This window comes from Scomber japonicus, chromosome 18 (assembly GCF_027409825.1).
Source record: "Scomber japonicus isolate fScoJap1 chromosome 18, fScoJap1.pri, whole genome shotgun sequence".
Taxonomy (NCBI): domain Eukaryota; kingdom Metazoa; phylum Chordata; class Actinopteri; order Scombriformes; family Scombridae; genus Scomber; species Scomber japonicus.
In genome coordinates, this window is record NC_070595.1 from 20,688,345 (window position 1) to 20,712,079 (window position 23,735).

At 37.7% G+C, this 23,735-nt stretch overlaps 1 protein-coding gene across 1 annotated transcript in view; it reads right to left on the reverse strand.

Moving 5' to 3' along the window:
- Positions 1–10,656: 10,656 nt before the first annotated feature.
- The window catches only part of hs3st4 (heparan sulfate (glucosamine) 3-O-sulfotransferase 4), a 77,758-nt gene continuing 64,679 nt past the window's right edge, over positions 10,657–23,735 (reverse strand). Inside the window, exon 2 of the mRNA XM_053338356.1 lies at positions 10,657–11,311. Coding sequence (XP_053194331.1) covers positions 10,657–11,311 — 655 coding nt within the window. The remainder of the gene's footprint in view (positions 11,312–23,735) is intronic.

Here is a 23,735-nt window from a genome sequence, read left to right on the forward strand (position 1 = left end):
TCCACTCAGCTGAAAATGAATCAACATTGAATTAATGAGATCATTACCTGCATGGATTGATAAGGAAATTAGTCTTCTTTCAAAGCTCTAGGATGTGGAGGTATTGATTTGAAAAATAATGCATCTGTTGGTGAAGCCCTTGACCAGGAGGCCTGCGCTGGGCGATCCTTGACTTGTTGGAGGTCACAGAAATATTTTGCTTTCTTTTGATATGTATATAACTAACTGTAATGAGTAAAATATTAATGTGGTATTTCACAGATTTTGAAAGTAATAACTCTTTCAGTCAAAAATGTTACAGTTATAGAGTTATACTATTTGGGTTGCTGAAGAGACTGACTCAAGGTTGTTCTTTGCACCAGCCTGTTTTTTTGCACTCTTGAAGAAGTAAACTATCAGCTGGTCCCCAAAGTAATTTCAGTTTCAGATTCATACACATGAAATATGTCTCTACAGAAGATTGTGCTGGGTTATTAATTGGCAGGGAGTCCAACATTGCTTAGAGAAGACTCTAGAGATGGGCTGATTCATGTATCAATTCTTCATTTGAACAGCACTTCAAAAGTTAGCCAGTCAGGCTGAATCTGCAACAGAATTGAACTTTCATATCAACACAGGCCTGTAGCTGGACTCTGCTGTCTGCACTTTTCACAAGGTTATAAACATAAACCAAATGTTTGCAGCAGATTGCCTTCTTTTTTCAAGAATAAGCTTAGACATTTTTCCCGAAAAATACAAATCTTCATTGTTTTATTTGTGTTCTTAATGTCATATTGTCCTGTCTGAACCTTGTTTATATGCTTTCACTGACATCTCACCCACCAACCAACCTTTTAGCAGGTGTTAAATGACTCTTTAAGGTTAGGGAAAGGTGGTGGTTGTTGCTCAGGTAACATATAGAGCTCAGTTTTAGGCATTTGAACAAACAGCAAATTCTGTAGTTTTTCTTGTGAGAAGATTGATCTCTACTTGCATGGTGTGGTGGTTAAATGATTTCCAGTACTGAAAAGCTACATTCAGGCATGTTACAGATTTTTTTTTTTTTTTTTTTTACAGCTGACTGATACTACCATGTAGACCATCAATATGTTGCATGTATGTTGCCACAGCTCCATGCCATGAAAAGATATTGGCTAACTGAGTATAAAACTTCATGAATGCAATCAGCAGAAAAACAATGTGGTTGAGAGCTGCTGACTCTTCCAGCTGCTGCATCTCGTCCTTTGGTATGTGTTTATGTAAGTGATGTAACACAGTGCATACACTCTGGCAGAGTGGCAGTTGAGCTGGTGTGATGCTGTGAGATATGAAGTGGGCAGAGAGGAGTAAAAAGTTGTGAGTGACCAGAATAGGATAGCTTTTAACCAAATAAAAGTGAATGTGTCAAAACATGACATTTTGATAAAGTTCAAATCAAGGATCTATTTATTCTTTTTCAAAAGTTGAAAATGTAAAAAAGGTCAATAGTTTTCCACAGAAATTTGATTCACAACTTTAAAAGGAAAAGTAGTCAGCTCTTTATATTGTTTTTATTTTATTTCTATGTACAATTAACACTTGCAATAAAAAGTGCTTTGGTATCATTTGATATTTACCACATTATCCAGTTAGCCGCACAACTGTAGCTTTAAACTTTTACTGGTATTTAGCCTTTTAGTATCATCACTTCGTTACATTTTGTAGTTAAAAATATAATCCTTTTGTTCCCTGTATGCCTCTATCAAAGATAAATTGTTGCTGCTGTTGTTTTGTGACATAAGAAATCACATTTGTGTTTTGTTTCCTTTTAGAACTGTGAATGACTCCAGTTATGCAAATGTTTCCTGTTTCTGCAGTATTTAGCACATGTGCTGGGATCCTGTTTCTTTAAAGGAAATGTCCCAATTTCTTCATCCCAGACTGGAGCTGAAGTTTCTACCCTCAGTGAGTCGAACAATCACTCAAACACTTCGGACTCTTGAAAGAGCGATGACACCACAGAGCTTACTCAGTTTGGTATGAGCACACACATTAAATGGGTTAATAATGCATTTGGGCTTCAAGATAAGTAGCTTCAAAATCTACTTTTTACGACATCGAAGTTTGCTTGTTTGTCCTCTGGGTTGAATTTTACATCACAGTTCATAAATACTTTGCAGTTTCTCAGCCAACTGAAGTCTCTGATTACGTTCATTAACACAGAGATTTCTGGATAAGAATCAAACTATGATGTAGTTGCCTCAGGCCTAATTGCACTGCTCATCATTATAAGAATTTAAATGAATAAATAAATACATGATTATCAACTCAATCCAGCAATTTGCTCAATGGCGTTACATCCAATCTTACTGTACCCCTATAGACTACAGAAATATTACACCTATAGGTATCTGAAAGAGTACATAAAATGAGCTACTCTCATCTTGTGGGAAACTGTCTAAAAGCTTCACTATTCCTGCTGTGCACTTGTATTTTCCTCAAGACCTTGAAAAACCAGGCACTACTGCCTTCTACTTCTACTAAAAGCTCTCAATCTCAATTCAAGGTGACAGAGGACCACCTTAGAAGAGCTTTTTTTTCTCCTAGTAGAGTGCTGGGCTTCATGACAAGCCCGTGTTTTGGCCTGGAGCCTAGACACTCAATTCTGCTGCTTGAGGGCTGGTGTCCTCCAGCTTTTTGATCTTCCTTCTGATCCTTCTTGATGGTTAATGTGCTTCACTTGGTGCCAAGTAGATCTAGAGAAGGTGTGGCTTGTTAACTGTCAGGGAGGATCAAATACCTGCAGGACATTGGCCCTGAAGGAGTGGAATTAAGTACCAAGGGCCTAAAGAAATAGAAATGTTCATTTTCTCCCTATAGGGTCTCTACAGAGCATGGTGAAATCCAATGTATTCAAAAAACATGTCAGATTTTTCTCTTCTTTTGTTGCCTGCCTGTTGAGCCTGTTGTTTGCATGTCCAAGTCACATACAGATAAATGTGACAGCAAGCATTTTCCTCCAGCTCAGAGCAAAAACAAGACTGATTCTTACCAGCTACTCTCTGAATACTGCATAATTGGTGATTACACTGTTCATGAGTGTCAAATATGTTTTACCTGGTGACAAAAACGCTTAAAAAATGATCATCTGGTCTGAAATGTGGCTACACTGTAGTTTGTGGAGGCAAGTAACCATTTATGATACCTTGAACTGCTTCTGACTCTATAAAATATGGCAGTGAAATATATTTTCCCTCTGGCAATGCATAACATCTTACTTACTACCACACTTTTAAATTATAATGCAAAAAATGACATATTCTATAGTGTGTTCAGTTGTTTAAATTATTATTATCTTTTTTTTTTTTTTTTTTTTTTTTTTTTTTTTTTACAGATTCTTTACCATATACATAAAAGCAAAGAGGAATTTGATTTAATATCATGTTGAAGTCAATCATCTAATAGCAGTTACAGTATATTGGCCTCATTTTAGTCTTTAATATGACAGATATCTCCTGAATGTGGTTTAAATATGTTTTCAGTATTAGTTTTTGAGTTGCACATACCTTACATGTTGCAATCTTTTTGAAAGCCCTCTGGTACTATACATGCTCACTCACTGATATGTCTCACCCAGACAATTAATGGAATGGAGCTATCGTTACTGTTATTATTTACTTTTTATGTCTGCTGTGAAAAAGGGTCTATTGAACAGTATTTTAGATTCACAACAAAATGTGAACAACCTGTTAGGATATGCTATATGTTATGTAACGGTTTTTGCATGCTTAATCTTATTTAATTAACTATAAAGTTACAGGTGCACAATCAAATAAAGACCATATATGACTGACTGTACTTTTCTGGGCACATAGATGTGAATAACTTGTTGGACTTGATGGATATGGTGTGCTCGTTGATGCTCAAATCTTCTACACATGTCTATACTGTTAAAAGTGCTAAAATTACATGTGTTTGAAAGGTCTCTTGCAAGATTAATAAAAGTGATGTAAATAAAGGCCTTTAAGTGCAGATGAGGGGTGAGGATTTCCAATGTTCAGTCTGAAATGATCAAACTGATGAATGCCAAATATCACACTGCTTTGAAGAAAAGAGAAGAAAAAAATCATTTGTGTCAAAACCTGAGTTGAAAAACACATTAGTATGACTCATCTGTTAGACAGAAAATTGATAGTGTCCAGTGAAAATACATGCATCAAGTATTTCTTGTAGGGTTTACTTGAGACGTGTGTTTTTAAACTCTGGTTCTTGAGGCAAAGAGTGTTGATGCTTTTCTACCAGCTATTTAATTGCAGTCACCTGACTCTGTAATTGCTCTGTGATTAGAAGAGAAACCACTTGGACTCTGTGTTCTTCAGACTGGGAATGTCAACTCTAACCAGTCAAGCATGAGAATTGTCTTAATGGCTGATTCACGTCCACCACACATAAAAATAAATAAAAATAAAATTAGAATAATCCAAGCAGCAGAATCAGTTCCTGTGTGAGAGTATTTTGTGAGATGGTTGAGAGAGAGAGAGGACTACTGGGTTAATATAATTCAGCTGCAACTGTATTAATGCACATTATCATAGCACAGTTTGAGAAGCCAATGCGATTTTCTGCCGATTTCATTACACATACATTAATTATGTATGCCTAATTTATTGGTCTACATTATCAACATGTTTATCTTCCAGTGATTACTGTTTAATTGGTGATTAGATGATAACTGTGAGTACTGACGCTGAGTAGCATTTCTGCTTTTAAAATCATCTGTGCTCATGCAAACCTTTTAAGCACCCCACAATACCTGCATTGAACACAGAGCCTCTCATTAATTAAGAGAACACAGAAAACTGAATTAATAGTAAACAACACAAGAGGGGTAAAAATAGCTCGCTGGACTCGTGTAGAGGCAGTTGCTTTGAGTCAGATCCAACTTATCTTTCTGCAAAATTGCTGGCTATCAAACTGGTTTGTTTTTGTCATTTCACAAAAAAGCCAAAAACAATTTTCTCTTAATTTCAACCTTTCAATAATTCTGAAAGCTCAAATAAGTATTTCAGAGAACTCATGTCATGGTTAAGCTTTTTGCAAAAACATATTACATGACTGAAAGGTTGGTCATTGTAAAAACGTCACATATGATTGTGTGGTAGAAATGATAGGATTCAGGGAGTCAGGCAGCAGAGGAAGTAGGAGACAGCACAGAAGAGAGGATAGGTTTGAGTTGAGATTTATGAGATGATGCTTTTTCCTCTCCTGGGGTGAAGTTCCTGAATCCGGAAGCATCATTTGTTGAAATGATTACTTCTGGTAATGACTTCAGTCTGTGAAAATGGCAGGAACTGGGTCGATCTTAGAACCATGTCTGATTGAAGTGGTTTTAAAAAATTATGCTTGTCATGCTGTTATGGACTTTGTGGTGATTATAATGGCAACTTCAGTCCTAGTTTCAACATCAGTTTTCAACTCTGAAATAAGGTGGAATATCATTTCAGCTCCGCCAAAAACAGGCCAACACTTGAATAAATAGAAGATTCAGGGAAAAAAATGTAGATAATGTGAAAATCAGGAGTCTTGCAGAGAAAACAGAGGAGAAAGATGTTCATTTATGGGGTGTGAATCTTAATATGTTCAGTCGCTAATGTATGGGTTGTCCTTGGCAACCAGTGGATGCATTGTCCTCTTTTACTGACTATCCTCACACTTCCATACATCTAAAGATAGTGGGGGGAAAAATAAGAAAAGGGAGGAGGGTGGTGGGGGGGGGGGGGCTGTAGAAAGCGAGGTTGACATAAGGCAGTGTGAATGCATGTTTTAATTGAGCTCTAACTTTTATGTGCATATATTGCTTTTTATTGCGTTCATATGTTTTCATATTATGTGTTTTATTACTTTTATTCATTGCTTTTATTGTTTCTTTCTGTTCATATTTGCTTTTTTTATTCGCTGATAATATGTATTGTGTCTCGTATTTTATATTTGTATTATACTCACAGTGACCTTGTATGGGACAGCTTGCTCTCAGTGGCCTACCTCGTCTAAATAAAGGCTTGAATGAATGAATAAATGAATGAATTAATGAGAAAGTTGTTGTTTAATTCTTATTTTGATGATCAGTAAGATTCTGGTGGATGGGTAGCAGCTCAATTCAAAAATGTAACTACTGTAAGCCACCTAGTGACAATTTCCATGGAGATACGATTACAGTATACATAAATGAATTATTTTATTACAGGTGAGAAAGATGAGTGCATAATGAAAGTGTACAGTCGCATCTCATTTTGAGCTTATTTCATTTTGTGGATATTTGTTTTGAGATGATTCATATCTGTTTAAAAACATTTACCGAATGTCAGCGACAAACAAATGCACATTGTTTTCATAAATTATAACACCTTGATTAATACAGAAAAAAAACACTGACTTGTATTATTTTTAGATATTCATCTATCAGTTGGGGAGCTTTCACACCTGCTGTTTGATTAATTTGGTCCAGATCAGAGGAAAAAAAGAAGACAAACATTGTTGCCTTTTTAGTTTTTAGTTTTGGGCTTATGTTTTACACTGACTTTTACAAACTAATCACTAGCTGAAAAGTGAGAGGTAACTTTAACTCAGTTGACAGTTTTGACGACTGTCTTCCTGCATCATCCACGCATGATCAGGACCCACATGGGAAAATCAAATTCTGGTGGCTGACAGCAAGTTATGCAGCACTTGCTTCTTATGTGTTTATTTGTGTTTTCTAGTGTCAAAAAAGAGTTCATGGAGAAAAAACTGATCATGATTATGAGGATTAGTGTTATTATTAAACTGCAAATCATCCTCATGTTGTAACAAGTCTTGTACAGCAATACTGTGGGATTGCCATGTAAGGCACTTTTCAATGGACTCAATGTACTGTCAAAGTACACAGGGTAGGATACAAGCAAAATACACAGGTGTAACAGTTTTTCACTGACAGATGTATCAAGGAAAATTCCTGCACTTGCGTGTTACCATGGTTACCAAATATTTTTTTTGCATAAATATGAAAACCACTTAAACCGCTCCCTCCTGAACAGTTCAGAATCATCAGATTTAATAGCTGCCTAGCTTTTGAAATCAATCTGAAATCACATCTAATACTACAATCTACAACTACAGTCGCAAAATTGAGATTTGTCCGTTAGCTTCCAGACCACAAATGAACCACACCAAGAAGATCCTTAAGAAGGTCCTATCTGACCAAATATCAAAAGGACAACTTACTTTATTGCTAGCCTGATTTAATTCTCTAAACTCAATTAATTCTCTAACAAGCTGCTAGCTGTTGATTTTGTTCCTCATGCCAGTATGTAAAGCACATCTGGCTATGGGAGCCTTTAGAACAGAGTACGTCTTGCAGCTTGTCTTAAGCCTGACAGCCACTTTAGTCTGGTGTCCATCTGATGAAATGTGTCAAATCTATTTTTTTCCATTTTACATGAATAACTACAGAGATTGTGTGTTGGGCTTTGAAAGCTGCAAAAATGCAGGAGACTTATTAGCTTTATTATCTAATGTGAGTGTGTGACTACACTGAGACCACATCCTCTAAAGTCTAAAGGGTCTTAGTGCAGTAGTTTTTGTCTGTACAAATGTGATAACTGTGTGGCTAAAACGAACCAGAGCCAGATGTAACCAGAATGAAACGCCACAGCTTTCAAAACTCCCTGAGAGACTACATTAGACGTTAATTCAGGATGGAGTAGTGCAAAGTTGTAAAAGTTGACACCATTGTGCCTCTTTGCAGCAGGTAATCATTCACTCAAATGAAGTGAAAAACCAATTAGTTGGTGCTAATGGAGACTTCTCTTCTTCTGAAGGATTTTTTTTCTTTTCTTTTTTTTTTTTTTTTGCAAACATTCAACATTCCTCTGCCAAACTATTCTCACACAGGCAGCAAAGGTTTGGTTCAAAGTGAGCTTATTTCTGTTGTACCCTTTCATTATGTCCTTCAGCGGTATATAATTATAGATCATATTACAGAAAACTGAATACAACACTTTAAAAAACCTCTCGTACACAGATTATACCCTTCAACGAAAAATAAACACACAGTCTGCCACATCAAAATGCATTTCTAGGTACATCCAGGTTGCTTTTCAAGCAACTGATTACTCTTTCAGCTCTTTGCCAAATTGTCAGTAATGGGTGACAAATGTGACGTTGAACTTCATTTTGAAATGATGGCAGTGTGACAGTTAGAGGAGCAGGACATACTTGTTATCATCACAGTCCTCTTTTCATGATGCTGGAAACAATGATGAACCACATAACACGGCATGACCCCCGGTGGGAGGAACATTTGAAGGACAGCTTAGCATTCCTTTCATGCGTTGTTAAGTCTCACAGGATGTATCACAGTACTCCGCCTGTACCACCACGCACCTAAAACAAGCAAGAAGTACAAAAAGAAAAAAAGGTGTGTGTGTTTCTGTTAATGAGAGGTTGGATCCAAGTTTTATCTTTGGTAAGGAATTCCCTCATGCGTATGATCCTGGAAATGCAAATGACATGTTCATATTCATAGATGGAGAATGGAGTCCTCATCTGTCCTAATAACTGTGTAGGGTCAGGGTGCCTTCTGTGGATTTCTTTGAACGTGAGTAGGAGGGACTGTCTGGTTTGGAAGGTGGATTATACATGCTCTAAAGCTTTGGGAAAACCTGAATAAATAAATAGAAGCTGTTCTTCAATGTGTCATTAGCATGTCGGGTATCTTTTCTAAAAGCACTACACCTTTATGAAACAGCTTCCTACCACACCATATCAGTAAAAAGGATGGAGGGATGATGGAGGGAGAGAGAGAGAGAGAGAGGAGGGGAGAGAAGGGGGGGGGTGTGTGTAAAAGTGCAGAGAGACAGAGAGATCGTCAAGAAAACACCAAGGGATGGCTGCACAGAAAAGCCTTAAAGTGGAAGTTGTGACTCTGGGATAGTGAGACCCAGAGGTAAGTGTTCAGGCTTGGCACTACAAAGGGCAGTATAGTGCTTACTTTGATTGAATCAATTGCTCTGTGTAAGTAGCTGCTGGTGCCGGCCTCCCCAGGGTGACAGAGAGGTCTGCAGAGAGTGAACCAATCCAGCCATCCATGGCCAGAGAACAGGGAGGATTAACAGAGCAATGCATCATAGCTGTAGCAACCATTGATGTGTAGCAGACTGTATTTATTGACTCATTGACTGTATTGATTGTCTCAACTGTTGAAAAGTCCAGAGACAACAGACAGATGCACAGCGAGTTATGCAAAATAAATTATAATGAGGAAAAAGATGGTGTTACTCTTGTTATTTCATTGCACAAGTAAAGAAGAAGGATTTCAAGAAAGGAGCATTTCACAGCAATAACCCTGTTATTTTTGACACAAGAATCCGCTCAGTTACCACTGCTGATCACACGTAAACCTCTGGTTACAGCACATTTCCCTGGCAGACATCAGCTCATTCAAGTTAAGCACATACAGTAATGGCTTGGTAATTTACCTGGGCATGTATGAAGCTTTTCCTTGACAGCAAATTTTCTCTGACATTGACATTGTTCCAGCAGCAGCAGCTTATTTAACAAACCATTAATCTCTAATGACAGAAGATCGCAGGGCAGCAGATGTTTGTTAACAAAATTCTGCTCGGTCCTCCGCTGTTGTTGTTCTTCACCCTCATTGACATGCATTACTGTGACAAGAAGGGGGTCATGAGGCAGTGAGTTGAGGACTGGAAGAGTTAACTGATGTTTTTTTGGTGTTTTTTGGTAACAGGAAATAGTTATTGTCAAGATGCAAATTCGTTTGATGCACAGCTAACCCTCGATATATTTGTAGTACATGGATTCATTTGTCAAATTATACCAAAACCACTGATACTGCACCACATCTGAGTGCGTGGTCATCAGTATGCTAATGTTCAACTATGCAGTGAAACAATCCAATTATTGAATGATAGCCACTGTACATCAGCTCTCCTATTAAATATCTGTGCAATTAATGAGTGTAGAGCAACCAGAATACTGACACAGAGTACATTAACACTTTGGTAAACTTAAGACTGGCAAAAAAGAAAAAAGGATTGTCTCCACTCAGAACATGAACAACTTAAAAGATAAGCACATGTTAAAAGATTATTGTATATGTCTATCATTTTTCTCTTTTCTCTCTTTTCAAAGCAGCAGGACAGTGTTGAAAGAAATAATACAGAGCACTTCACGGCCTTAGCCATTGAAATAGAATATCTTTTTGTACTGTATGCTGGTGAGTGGGTGTGAGGGCAACAAACTGCAAGGAAAGTAAAGGGAAAAGAAACAGGCAGAGTTTACCCTTAGGGCTCATGAGGTAAGGACACTTAACTAATCGCATGCATTGCCATAGTCAACATGATTTTTTTTTATATCAGCTCTATGCTTTAAAAACAACAAGGATAAATCATCTCCTTTTCACAAATATAAATATATTTTATGTTTAGTATGTACAATAATGATTTGCCATCATCAACAACATTAGTATTGAAGGGGAAAAAAGCATGTCAGTAAACTTTTGCTAATGGATACAGACACTGCAAAGACAGCCATGATTGATTGGCGTGCTCAAGCACTCTCTCTGAACATGAAGCGAGACAATAGTAGTTTTATTGAGAAGGCTGGTGGTGTGGCTGCGCTGTGCCATGCCGCAGTCTACTAGTCCTGAGAGCTTCGAGATTCACTGTCCTCCTCCAGCTCCCATTCAAAGTTCTGGCCTGTCATTTGGTAGAACATCATGTTAAAGGGTTTGTAGAACTTGTGCAGCCGCCGAATCACATCCGGGTCAATTTTAGGGTGAGTTCTCCCTTTAGACTTGCCGAGGCATCTGGGAGTACTGCTGTCCTCTGGCTTTTTCAGACACGGAAATCCTTTTGTTTTATTGAAATAAAAGTGTTTGTCTGTGACGATGCGTTTGAGTCCCAAGAAGTCCTGCACTTTGGCCATCTCACCTGCAGGATCCACAATGAGCCTCTCTCCACTGACAAAGTGCATTTGGGAGAGAGGGAAGTACTGCATCCAGCTCTCCAGGTGGAGTGCATATATTCCTATACGCAACGCACTCCATGAAGCGTCTATAAGACCCAGCGTCCGGTTCTTAAAAGCCAGAACCTCGAAGGTTGGGATCTCAGGTTTCTTGGACAAAGTCTGTGTATAGTCTGAAATGGCTCTAGTGACAGGATTACGCACCACAATAATAAGCTTGATGTCCCTGGCCATGGTGTGGATACGCTTTGGGGCATGGTTAGTCACAAAGTAGCTGGGTGTCTTCTCCATGGTGATCTGCCCCTCCAGGGTTGAAGGCATCAGGTCTCTGGGAACACAAACAGCAGAGAAAAGCATCTTAGCATGGTATTATCCTCAACACCTCTTGCAGTGCAAATTAAATACCCAAGGACACGGTGAGAGCAAATCTGGTACATTTATTAAGCAGTACATTATTTGAAATTACAAGTGAAAATAACTGTTATTATCACTGGACATTATGTTGTGAGGAGAAACATACAGCTAATTACATCCATGGAGTAACATGGAAGAGATAAAAGAAAGAAGATGAAACGGCAGGCAAGCAAGTATGCTCATTGCTTAATTGACTCCATCTGTGTTACTCCAGGAGCTGTTTTGGAACTTTAATAATGAGTTCGCTGCATATCATTAATACTGGGGTGCCTGGGGTATTGTTTTGTCATACATTTATTATGCATGCTAGGCTCACTCTCCGTGCAGGCAGTTTTATTCCTTATGCACATGCACTTCCCTGCAATGGGTGCAGGCAGCTCTTTTCTTCTCCTCTGTACACTACGTTTAAGGTTAGGGGCTATTCATTGAAGGCAGCCATGATTAATTATGAGATTCAAGGTGATAATTTGTAGTACAATAGAAATGTCCCCAACTTGAAAAATTTATCTCGGGGACAAAAGGAGACCATTTGCCATTGCCACAAATATTATGTTGAATGTGAGAATGAGTTGTAGGATACGACAGTGCAGATGCAAGTATATCACATGCACAGAAGCAAGTCTTGTTTCTACAGTTTCTATTTTTGTATCAATAATAAAGCATAGCATTCGCCTCAAGCAAATCCTTATCAAATGTTTACACTGATGTTAATTCCAATCCGTGCTGTTTTCTTTGTTTGTAGGCTATGTGATTCAGTGCTAAATTGGTGCATTAAATCCTCTGTGTGACACGCCGTTTATATACTAACAAACATGAGCACAGGAGCTTCATAACATAACGTAAAGAGAAACAGGATTCAAACATACAAACTGTTTTTTTCCCCTTCCCAAATTAAGTAATGTTTGCTCAGGAATTAATGTATAAACAGCAAATCTAAATCTAAATTATTCCATCCGGGGGCTCATAGATTTAGTGCACAAAATTTTCTATAATTCTGGGATAAAAGCTATTTCCTTCTCCCTGCAATAGTTTTTTTTTTCTATTATGCTGCCTTGCACCACAAACCTACAGTTGTAACGATATAGTCACATCAATCATTTGCATCTTGGACATATTCTAAATGAACTGTTCTCCAGCAAAGAATCCAATTTACTCTGCAAAACATAAGAGCTGTTATGCACATATCGACCACCCTCACACACACACACACACACGCACACACACACACATGGATACAAGCCTGAAAATCTCACAAGTGGCCTGGTAATTGCATCTCAGTAACAGTATTGCCTTCCTGATGGGTAATTTCCCTCCGGATTATGTTTGTCTCTTGACAGTATAGGACTGTGGTTACTTCTTGGCCTGTAATGGGATATTAAACATATCTACAGATAGCATAGTGTCCAGAAAGAGTATTAGTTTTCATTATATTCTATTTCTTTCCACACTTCCTCCTTTACAGTAATGAATGGCTAAAGATTTTTGTAACCTTTCAAGGACTTCAGATCTGTCTGCCATTTAACTCAACTTCAAAGTACAGTACAGTAGGTGGTCCAAGGGTGCAACACCATTTGTATTGTGATTAAAAAAAAGAGAAAAAGCTCAACTACATCTCTGTGAATCACCTTGAAACAACTGACTTCCCACTGTATGGACATGAGGTGCAGTGTCTCACTGGTAATGTGCTGTGCATCTTTGGAGCATATCCAATTGACGGGACAGATGTACAATGTTCAAGGTTACCTTTATGCACATAACAAGCTACTGTCCTCCTCTGGCTCAGTGCTAATCATCATATAGTTAATTATAAAACAATGGAAACTGCACAAGCCAAATACTTTATATTACCGAGGCTCTATTTTGATGGGGAATCAGTCATGGATCATGTACGTCTAAAATGTCAGAGGGACGGCGAGGCGGGACGAAAATCAAAATGCTGATAAATAAGCTAATTTCTCCATGCATGGCAAATGACTCCTCTGGCCTTGCAGTCTAGTGGAACTGGAGTAAACAAGAGCAAACAGTTAAGTCTCGCTTTTTATTTATATATTTTGTTCCCGTATCAGCTGCTGAGCTCAACGTGGGTCATTCAGGTGGGTAGGTAAATGAAATCCATAGCGTGAAAGGGGCCCTGCTTACCATCTGCTGTTTACTGCCTCAGACCGAGAACACACCACATAACATTAACTTCTCGCTTTTTCCACACATGTCCAAAGCTTTATTTACATAGAAAATAGAAGTGTTAAAACAAAGGTGCATCATTCTTGGAGCATGGAGTAACTTTTAATGATCTTTACAATAACAAGCATGCCGCATTATGCATGGAAGATAATTACCTTTGTTGCACTGAGAGATACAGAATACAGAAGTAAATAATATAGAAAGACTACTACTAAAAAATCATTAACATTACCTTGGAAAATTATGCAGTTTTATTGCCTTTCTATCATTTTAAATGGATGACAAAATCCCTTGAAATCAGATCAATTATGTGTAGCTAAAACATTACCCAAGTTAGACCAATACATAATAACAGAGGAAGTCAACCTTTAAAACTGGATTTGTATTGTGGTCATGTACTTTAACTTAGGAAGGAAATCCATTTCACACCCACTCCACATGAAATCCAGACCTGGTGGATGCCCAGTTGTCTCTAAAGGTTGATTCATTATTCAGACTGTGCAATATAACAAATCACAGCAAATTTTTTGGTTTGTTAAGACAGAAACTAATCTTCGCAGATAATCACAACTCTTCATGCCTAAACGCCCACCGCAAAAGTGCACCGAAACATGCCTGGGCATTTAACTTAACGTTTCATTATGCTCTGTCAAACTAGCGCACAGGGAATATTTTGAGGCATGATGAGGTGAAGGATCACGCTAATTTACATTCACAGATACTAATAGGTCCAAGCTGTTTCTTGAGGAATAGATTTTCTCCAGAGAAAATATTTCTTTTTTCTAATAAGCGCTGGCACAGAAAGAAAAGCTCCCTCAGTCTCTCATTTGGATTGATCACGGCTCTGTTGCAGAGTATCAATCCGCCAAGCTTCCTCCATGTCATGTCAAATACAATCAATTATTCTAAAGGAGTCCACTCATAATAAGCTCTTGAGTCCTTAGAGAACACTTTTTGGAGACAGTGCCAGCGATGTGGGCAAACCTCTGAATAATTGCTAAAAAATAATATATATATATATAATTATAGAGATATTTGATTTTTTGATTTTTATCAGTATTTACTCAGAAACAATTAGTTAATCCTTCTGTCGTGGAAGTGTAGACATATTTGGCATTTTGCAGAGGAAACATTTTATTTTAGTTTTATAAAAAAGAAAGTTTTTTAAAGCTGTTTTCAAGGGATATTCTAAGTAACATCTAAATATTCATGACATTTTTCAGTAAACCAGTGCCTTAACTATTGATGCAAGTAGACAATAGAAAGGAATAGGAATGGTAATTGTACTGATGTGTTACTTTGAGGTCCCACTGCAAATATCAATCGTGGCTATTCATCAACAGCAGTCAGTCAGGACATTTGAAGTAAGAGATACTGTGGTCAGTTTGCAATGAATAATCCCATTACTGAGTGACATGTTTGTGATTACAGCAGCACAAAGAACAAAGTCATTGGTTTACTAGGAAGTGGAGAGAGAAAGAGAGAAAGAGAAAAAAAAGAAATGGCCTGTCAAATGAGTCATTCTTTTCTCTGCTCCCAACAAGTGGATGTGTACATGTTTGGCACACATAAACGTAAGCCTACAGGCCAGAGCACAGAGTCCTGTTGGGTCTGTTATGGAGTGGGAGGCATTGTTTTGTCACGGTTAAGGTGCAACTTTTAGGAGGAAAACAGGAGTACGCTGCCATTCTGAGAGATCAGTTCAGTAATGATAGGGTGTTTAAATCCTGATGGGTTTGTTTTTGTTTGTTTGCAAACCTGAATCTGACCTTTCCACCTGAGTGTAGTGAAAGGATCCGTGGGGTGATTTTACCTTGAAGCTATCCACTGAATCTGTAGTGTTGTAAATAGCACTACTGTAGATTACATTGTGATTTTTTTTCCATGGTTATATAATCCTCTTGAACTATGAGTATACTAAGGTTGACTGCATGAGGACAATTGAGAGAATCATGGAAACTGTCAACAAAAAAAATATATAAAAAACTAAAATACAGATTTAAATGGCCATGATGCAGCAACACAGTTATTGTGTTTTGCTAATTCATTTCTGTCTTCAAATTATTTAATTCAGATATTGGATATGAAGCTCAAATATGATATGAAGTTTAGCGACAAAATCCACCTTGCACTGTAACTCCTCACTCACACCTTTTACTTCCCCATATCCTTTTATCCTATTAGGATTCTTCACATTCTTCACACATTTATTCCCACACCACACCATCCATTTATTTCCTTTTTATGGTTCCTGCTGGAATCATTTATCCAGTGCCTCCTCCTTCGATCACTTTCAAATCCAGCAAGTCCTCCAAACTAAATTACAAAATACACTCAGTTGACAGATTATTACAGGAGGTGCAGCTATAGCTAAAACTAAAGCGGTCTAATACAAAATCCTGCAGTGTTCACTTTTTAAACTGTTTCAGAGAGGTGTTGCTTCAATTTTATCCCCATTTTTGAAAGGTGTAGTTTATGGTGTTGTGCAATAGTATTACATCAAACTGTGAGGTATTTCTAATGTTATTTCCACCCCATTAAAATCAGTGACGTATCACAGCTTCATGCCTCTACCTTTGCTTCATCGAGACGACAGCATTTTTTTCTCGAGAGGTCTCCCTCTGGGATATGTTGACTGAAAGGCTCTGAAAAGTAATTTTCTCAGTCAGCTTATTACGAGTGATGGGATCCTACATAAACACAAAATGTTCTTTCAAATATTCTCCAAATAATATAAACATTATTTTTTAAATATTGTTTTAATCTGTCGAGGGGGAGAAGGCAACGTATTTCGCCCCTGTACAGGTCGACCCTCGATTCATGCTAAAAATACAAAGCTCTTGCAGCTAGCTACGGAAGCTGGTTTAGTCCAAAATGCTTGGGTTGGATCGAGAGCCCAACAAGGTCTCAGTCGGGTTGGTTTGGTCTGCACCTGAGTGAGAGTTCTGCTTTCACACCTGCCCAAATGAATCGCACCAAGTGGGAAAACGCAGTAGAGTTCAATTCAATCAAATTACACAAGACAGGTGTGAAAACGCCCTCAGTGATGAAAATATTTGTTGAATAGCAAAAAAAAAAAATCCAACAGTTAGACTAATTAAAACACAACACAGCCTTCCCACTCTAAATAAACCCATTATACTTGCACTTCTGCAGGACTGTGAGCTTCAACAGAATAGTTGAGGACAGAAGTGACAGCTGGTCCTGATCAAAACCTTATTCCCTGTTCTCTTCCTGATATCCCCTAAAGACCGTCGCACTTCCAACAGTCGATGGCAAGCCAGGTACTTCTCTCCCCTCATCACTAGCACTGAGATCTGAAGCTGTGTCCAGATGCCCTTTGGACAAATCATGAAGTAAAGCGTTGATGACGAGAAAAAACTGTGGAGGATGTTTGGAAATTTGTACCACCCTGCATCATTAGTCCTTAACAGTGTATATGAGCTAGAAAATGTGTCTATTTTTAACCGTATTAAAGTGTGGGGAGAAAATGAAAGCAATCTTATCTCAAATCAAATTATCAAAAACATTTAGCTGTTTTCAAGTTCAGTATCACTGTCAGTAGTTTTAACATTACTGTCTATTAAAAAAGACTTTTATTTCTCCTCTGAAATCTAGAAATAAAGATACAGTACAAACCTCAAACCAAAAATAATATTCTTACGTAATAGTTCATCTGTGCTCTAATAAGAAATGGTGCCACTCCTCTGAAAGATCATTTACTTATTACATTTTTTTTGCCTGTTTTGTTTATTTGCCTTTGGATGAGCTGATGAGAGCATTTCAGGCTACACTCATTCAATTTGATCACAATTGCCCTCGATATTGTGTTATTGATGTCACCACTGCAAAAACAAGCAGTTGTGATGTGCTGATCCCCGCGCTGCAGCAACAGCAAACACACCCATTTAAAAAAAGAAAAAAGAAAAAAAAAGGGCACTCGCCAGTCGCCACTGTCGGTGTCATTTATTTAGAAAGTTGGAACACAGACAGAAAACTATTACCTGACACAGAACATACCAATTATATAGTGTTTTTTTTATGTGCAGGATATCAAGGCCTTTCTTGTGTTATAGTCTATTTCTTCAAGTGTTTTCATCATAGTCTCCATAAACATATAAGTTAATAGTTAAAAAATGTTTCGCTCATCTCTGCATCTTTCAGTTTTATTAACCTGCAATGCCAAAAGACTCTAAAAATACATGTTCTCTCACAGAAATCTCGCAGAATGGCCAACCGTAATTGGAAGTCACACCTGAATACGTCAGAGTCAAAGGCTAAAATTTACATCCTGGAAATGTTGCAGATCCGGCTCAGTTAAGCAGAACCAATTAATATGACAGTTTGAACATGATAGATTTCCTTGCCTGAGCAAAAACTAAGGGAGACAGGATCGGATAATTTTGCTGTTTCAGACCGGCAGATAAAACTCTTTATCGTTTGACCACAGCATATTAAGCAATATTTTACATTAGTTCTCCTTTTCTGCTCATTCATGCTCATTTGCTACATGGCATAGTCATGAATGAATGAATGATTCCCTCCATGGATAGTTTTTTTAAAGGCATACTTGGATGAAAGTGGGTTCATCTGAGGTATTGAAGTCCAATGGCATTTAGAGTGTTGTTTTTCGAAATTAGAGCATTTTTAATCTACAATTGCACTCAATGCACCAAGCCTGGAGTGATACAGCATCTGACAAAATGACAAGATTGAAGGGCATCAATTATTGTGTGGATAAACAAATGGCTACAGATTATAGAAACTGCTTTCCATCAGAGCAAAGCCATATGGCTGAAGCCGGCAACAGAAACAAATGGAATAAAACCGGTCATTAAAGACACCAAATTAAACACCAGCTGTGTCTAATTTCATTGTTTGCAACAGATATTTTATAGATTCTTTGCAGATATATATCATACTATACATTACAGACAGACAATACCGACTGTGTGTTACCCCAGGGTATAAAGGTATATAGGAGAGAGATTATCTGTCTTTTTTTCTTCTTTTTTAATATCCAAGAGGTTATTTTTTGGCAGTGCTATCAGTTAAACACCAGAACATGAACCTTTGCAGGAAATTACCTATCACAGTCACTTTTTTCTCAATTTTTTTTTTCTCCAATTCATTATGGAGCTGTAGGTCAGTATGACACCACAAAGGAGGAGGCTGCACAAACTCTTTACATTTTCTCAGCGAGACATTGGTACATCCAGAAAGAACTCGATTCAAGCAGATGAAACAGAAATTTAGCAGTTTTCGTCTTTTGAGAGAAATTTAAGGTAACTCACAAAATGTCAGGATGAATATTAGGAATATATGTCATATCCAGAAATTGGTTATATGTGCCATAAAACTATTAGGAAATATAAGCTCTGATCTCAGCCAGTCTGCCCAAAGAATAGCAGCACTTCTGTTGGTTCTACATATTTTATTAAGCTTTAGGTATTCACACTTTACATCATGGAGGCAGACTGTATCATTTCTTTATTTGTTCTTTAAATGCTTTTGTTAGGCTACCAACATTATGCTAATCTGAGTGACTCAGTAGAACAACAATACAGTGTAGCTGGTAAGCTGACATAAATGCACAAAAAAAAGACGCAACAATGCCACAAATATACAACTGTATCAAGTGGTTGATAAATAATGCAGGGCCAGTTTTGGATAATACAGGATGCTTTTAGGGTTTATTAGAAAATGGTAGAAGAGAGTTCCAGTTTAATCATGGTAGCACTTCAGCTTCATCTTTCTCCATCTACTCATGTTTGTCTGAATGCTTCTGTCAAAAGCTAAATAGCGACATTCAGCGCACGTCAGCATCCATTTCTTTGTTGCTATGATCCGACAAACATGCTTGTGTGATGATTCTCCAGCTCAATTCCCATTCTGTAAGCTGATTGATGTGTTTTGGACCAATAATATTTGACATATTAGTATGGAAAATCATATATCAGGATGAATCTAGTTTTGTTTGGATGCACCACATGCAAAAATCAGTGGGTCAGTATAGACAATGAGAATATGATCTACCTTTAACACTTTAAAATCCAGTGTTTCTGTTGTCAGTTCAGTGTCCATCTACTTACAGTTTATTTATGTATTTATTTATTTTTTTTACAGTAGTTAACAGTAGTCTTTCTATTGCAGACAGGAGATTGCTCTCTCATTTTCACACTCAGCAGGAATTACACAGGGATAAATGGTGTGGGAGTCTTGTGCTTTGTCAGGAATTAAAGAGAGAAAGGAAATGAGGATGACAAAGACACATTTTATTCACAGCTCCAAAGTATTTTTTAATGATCGGCAGAAAAGGGTTAGCAGGTTTAGCTAACTTGTCAATATGTAACTCTTATCTGTTCCAACTAATATGTAAAGCATAGAAACACAGAAACAGTCACAGCCAGAACAGAATACCAGAGGAGGCCAGGCTGTGTTAAGATTTTCATCAAAGAGAGGTGGAGACAGAATCTCACTTCCCATTATACTGTAAGAAATATAAGGATTTGAGAGTTTTTCTTTGACGAAGTAAATAAAATATATATCCTGACTTTATTCATCTCCCCGACCCTCAGAAACTGTCCTATCTATGTGGGGAGAGGAGTCAAAGTGTTGGATGGCACAACATTTCCTTCAGCTGAACAACTCCAAAACAGAAATAATACTGTTCAATCCCCCAAATACAAAAAATCCCATCAGTCTTGGTCCCCTGTCCGTGAACATCAAGCCCACTGCCAGAAATCTTGGAGTCCTATTTGACTCAGAATTAAGTTTTTATTCCTCATATCACAAAAACTGTCCAGTCCTGTTATTCACAATTAAGAACAATCTCCAAACTCAAGCCGATGCTCACCCACACTGACCTGGAAAAAATTATTCATGCTTTCATTTTTTCCCGTTTGGATTATTGCAACTCTATCCTTTCTGGGTTACCTCAAAAATGTCTCTCTCGCCTGCAACTAGTTCAGAACGCAGCAGTTAGGCTTCTAACAGGTTTTAACAGACGACATCACATCACCCCAATCCTTGCTTCTCTTCATTGGCTCCCTGTTCATTTTACAATTGATTTTAAGATTTTACTGATCACTTTTAAAGCACATCTGGGTCTAGCTCCAAGCTACATAACTGACATGTTGACTCCCTATGAAACGGCCCGCAGCCTTTCTGGTTGTTCCAAAGTCAAGGCTGAAATGTAGAGGGGATCGTGCTTTTGCCATCAGGGCTCCTCAACTTTGGAACAACTTGCCCGAGGAAATAAGGCTTGCACGTTCAGTATCTTCTTTTAAATCACTACTCAAAACTAATTTCTACAGACTAGCTTTTATGTGATGTCACCTGCTTGTCTGTTCATTTTGCTTATTGTTTATTTAATCTTATTTTACTTTGTCTTATTTATTTTATATATTTTTGCATTCTCCTTATCTCCCACTGTATTCCATTTTTCCTCTCTTGCATGCCTTGTCTGTCAAAGCACTTTGTGAACTTTGATTTTGAAAGGTGCTATATAAATAAAGTTATTATAATGTGCAACATAGTCATACAGTAAGAGAAGCAAGCTCTGTGATGCATGTTCTGTGTGATTACATCTGGAGAGAGAGAGAGAGAGAGAGAGAGAGAGAGAGAGAGAGAGAGAGAGAGAGAGAGAGAGAGAGAGAGAGAGAGAGAGAGAGAGAGAGAGAGAGAGAGAGAGAGAGAGAGAGAGAGAGAGAGAGAGAGAGAGAGAGAGAGAGAGAGAGAGAGACATATGCATAGGATATATTGTATACTGGAATTCATATATATGAATCTTTATGTGTTATTAATCTTCATATAATTTTAATTTTAATGCTTTGGGTTAGGGTTAGGGTTAGCAGCTTAACTTTTTAAAAGATTTTTTCAGGCAGGCATTTTAGACGTTAATGGACAGACAGGAAACACTGGGAGAGAGTAATGGGTATGACATGCAACACATGTCCCTGTCTGGAATCAAAGAAACCATCCGGCTACACTCCTTGACATTTGACTTCCTTAGTGAACTAAATGTCCATCCTCAACATTGATGGGGGGGGGGGGGGGGGGGGAGCCTCGGAAGTATCATCGTATCATTATCAATATGGCCTTTATCTATAGTGTCCCATCCTGCTCTTTTCCATTTCTAAATGTTCCTCGTTTTCTATTACAATTTCTTTCTCTCTAAATTGAATCATTGAGGTGATTAAATGAAGAACAGTGGTGGACTAATAACTGAATAAAAATGTAATTGAATCATAATTCCTCCGTATTTCCACTGCAGTAGTATCTCTATCACCAGAAGTGCTACCGATGCCTTTTGACTTATGTTTGACCCTTTGTTATGCAGAGGCACATGGAATAGCAATGAAACATATATTGATCTTGCTATTGTAACAGTGTTGCAACTTGGGAGGCTTAAAACAGGTTTTAAAAAGTTAAATGTATCTCAAATGTTTGGTCAGCAATCTGAGGCAGCTAAATGTGATAAAGAAAGAATTTTCTCTCTCGAGGACAGGATGTGTGTCTATTCTATTGGGTAAATGGCAGCCTGCTGGTGTCTTTGATTTATATCATTTCTGGCTTACCACCAGCCCTTTTTAAGTGTGTATCATTTTAAATAATGAGTGACTATGATAAGTTACTGTAGCGTGTTGATGCTGTTGGTAAATTGTTGGGACTGTTCCTAGTAATGCCTTCCCCACTGAGCACTGCAGGTATTTAATGGTATTTAGCTCCAGGTATTTTATAGTTCTAAAATTCAGGAATATGTGTGGACCCCACATGTGCATACTTAAAGGGGACGTATCATGCACATTTCTAGGCAAAATAAACTCCCTATTTATCTTCTACTGGTCTTTTATGCTGCCCATCAGTTCATCCTCTGTCTGAAACCATTCTAGCTCCTTCTCTGTTTAAGGCGCCTCCTGAATGAGCCCAATCTGTTCACTTCCATAAACTCCTTGATGACTCTTTAAGCTATGAAAAAAAAACAATAGTAGTAGGATATTACTTCATTACTACTACTCATTTTTTACTCAAAATGGAAACTTCTCAAATAGATCTGTACATGTTCGAGCCCAAATGGATCCAAAATATGTGAGTGGAAAACGTGAACACCCATTGGACAACCTAAGCAACAGAGCATACACAAACTGTCAGATGTAATAATAAAAGTGAAGCATTTTTACATACAGTACATTCACTTCAAGTTTTGAACATTTGACCATGATTAACATATACATCCAACACTGTAACAGTAACAAAATCACAGAAAATCACAGAAAGTATATGTCATACTATTTGGACACACTGTGAGAATTTTTCTCCCAGAAGAAAAAGAGAGAGAGAGAGAGAGAGAGAGAAGGCATGACATAAAATTACAGTTATAGGAGATATTTACTAGCTCCTTGTCTCTATTTCTTTTCCAAAGATGTCTTATATTTAATATACAAAATGTACGGGGGTGTGCAGTGGTGCAAAGGCACCTTAAATACTAATCAAACACTGTGGTATAAGTTAAATTCGTTTTAGCTGCTGTGGAAGGTGGGCCCACTACTCACTGTAAAATATTGATGTTGGCTGCAGTGATAGAAAAGAGAGAAAGGATGGAAATGGCGCCTCAGTGGATTTGGTGAGAGGCTAAAATGTGGACTTTTATACATTGAAACTGACATTGGGAGGAAATTGGATATAATTTCACAATCCCCAGGAGCTTCTTGGATTCAGGATCTGTTATTGTTACTAAACACCAGGTCCGATCAACATCAACTGATCAATCAGTCAAATTTAGTCAGATCAATCTGTTTCGTCTTGTCTCTTTTGTATGCAAATTAGATGTGAATACAACCCATCCAAGACCACATTAAACATTCAAGCATCTAAATTGCAGACTCCAATGTTTCTCACTGATGAGGAGGAAAATGTTAACTCCTTCCTAAAAATCACACCAACAAAACTGACCAGGCATTTAAGGAAGTGTTTATAAATCTAGTGTCTATCTCTATAAAACCAATCTAAATACCTAACACAGTTAGATCACCTGTTTAGCATGATATCTTTATTAATTCAACTGAGCCTGGTAAGACCACCTTATTCTCTTTTATGCCATAATCTTGTAAATTGTTTGGGAAAGGATTTTGATAACTAACTAGATTATTTCAAGA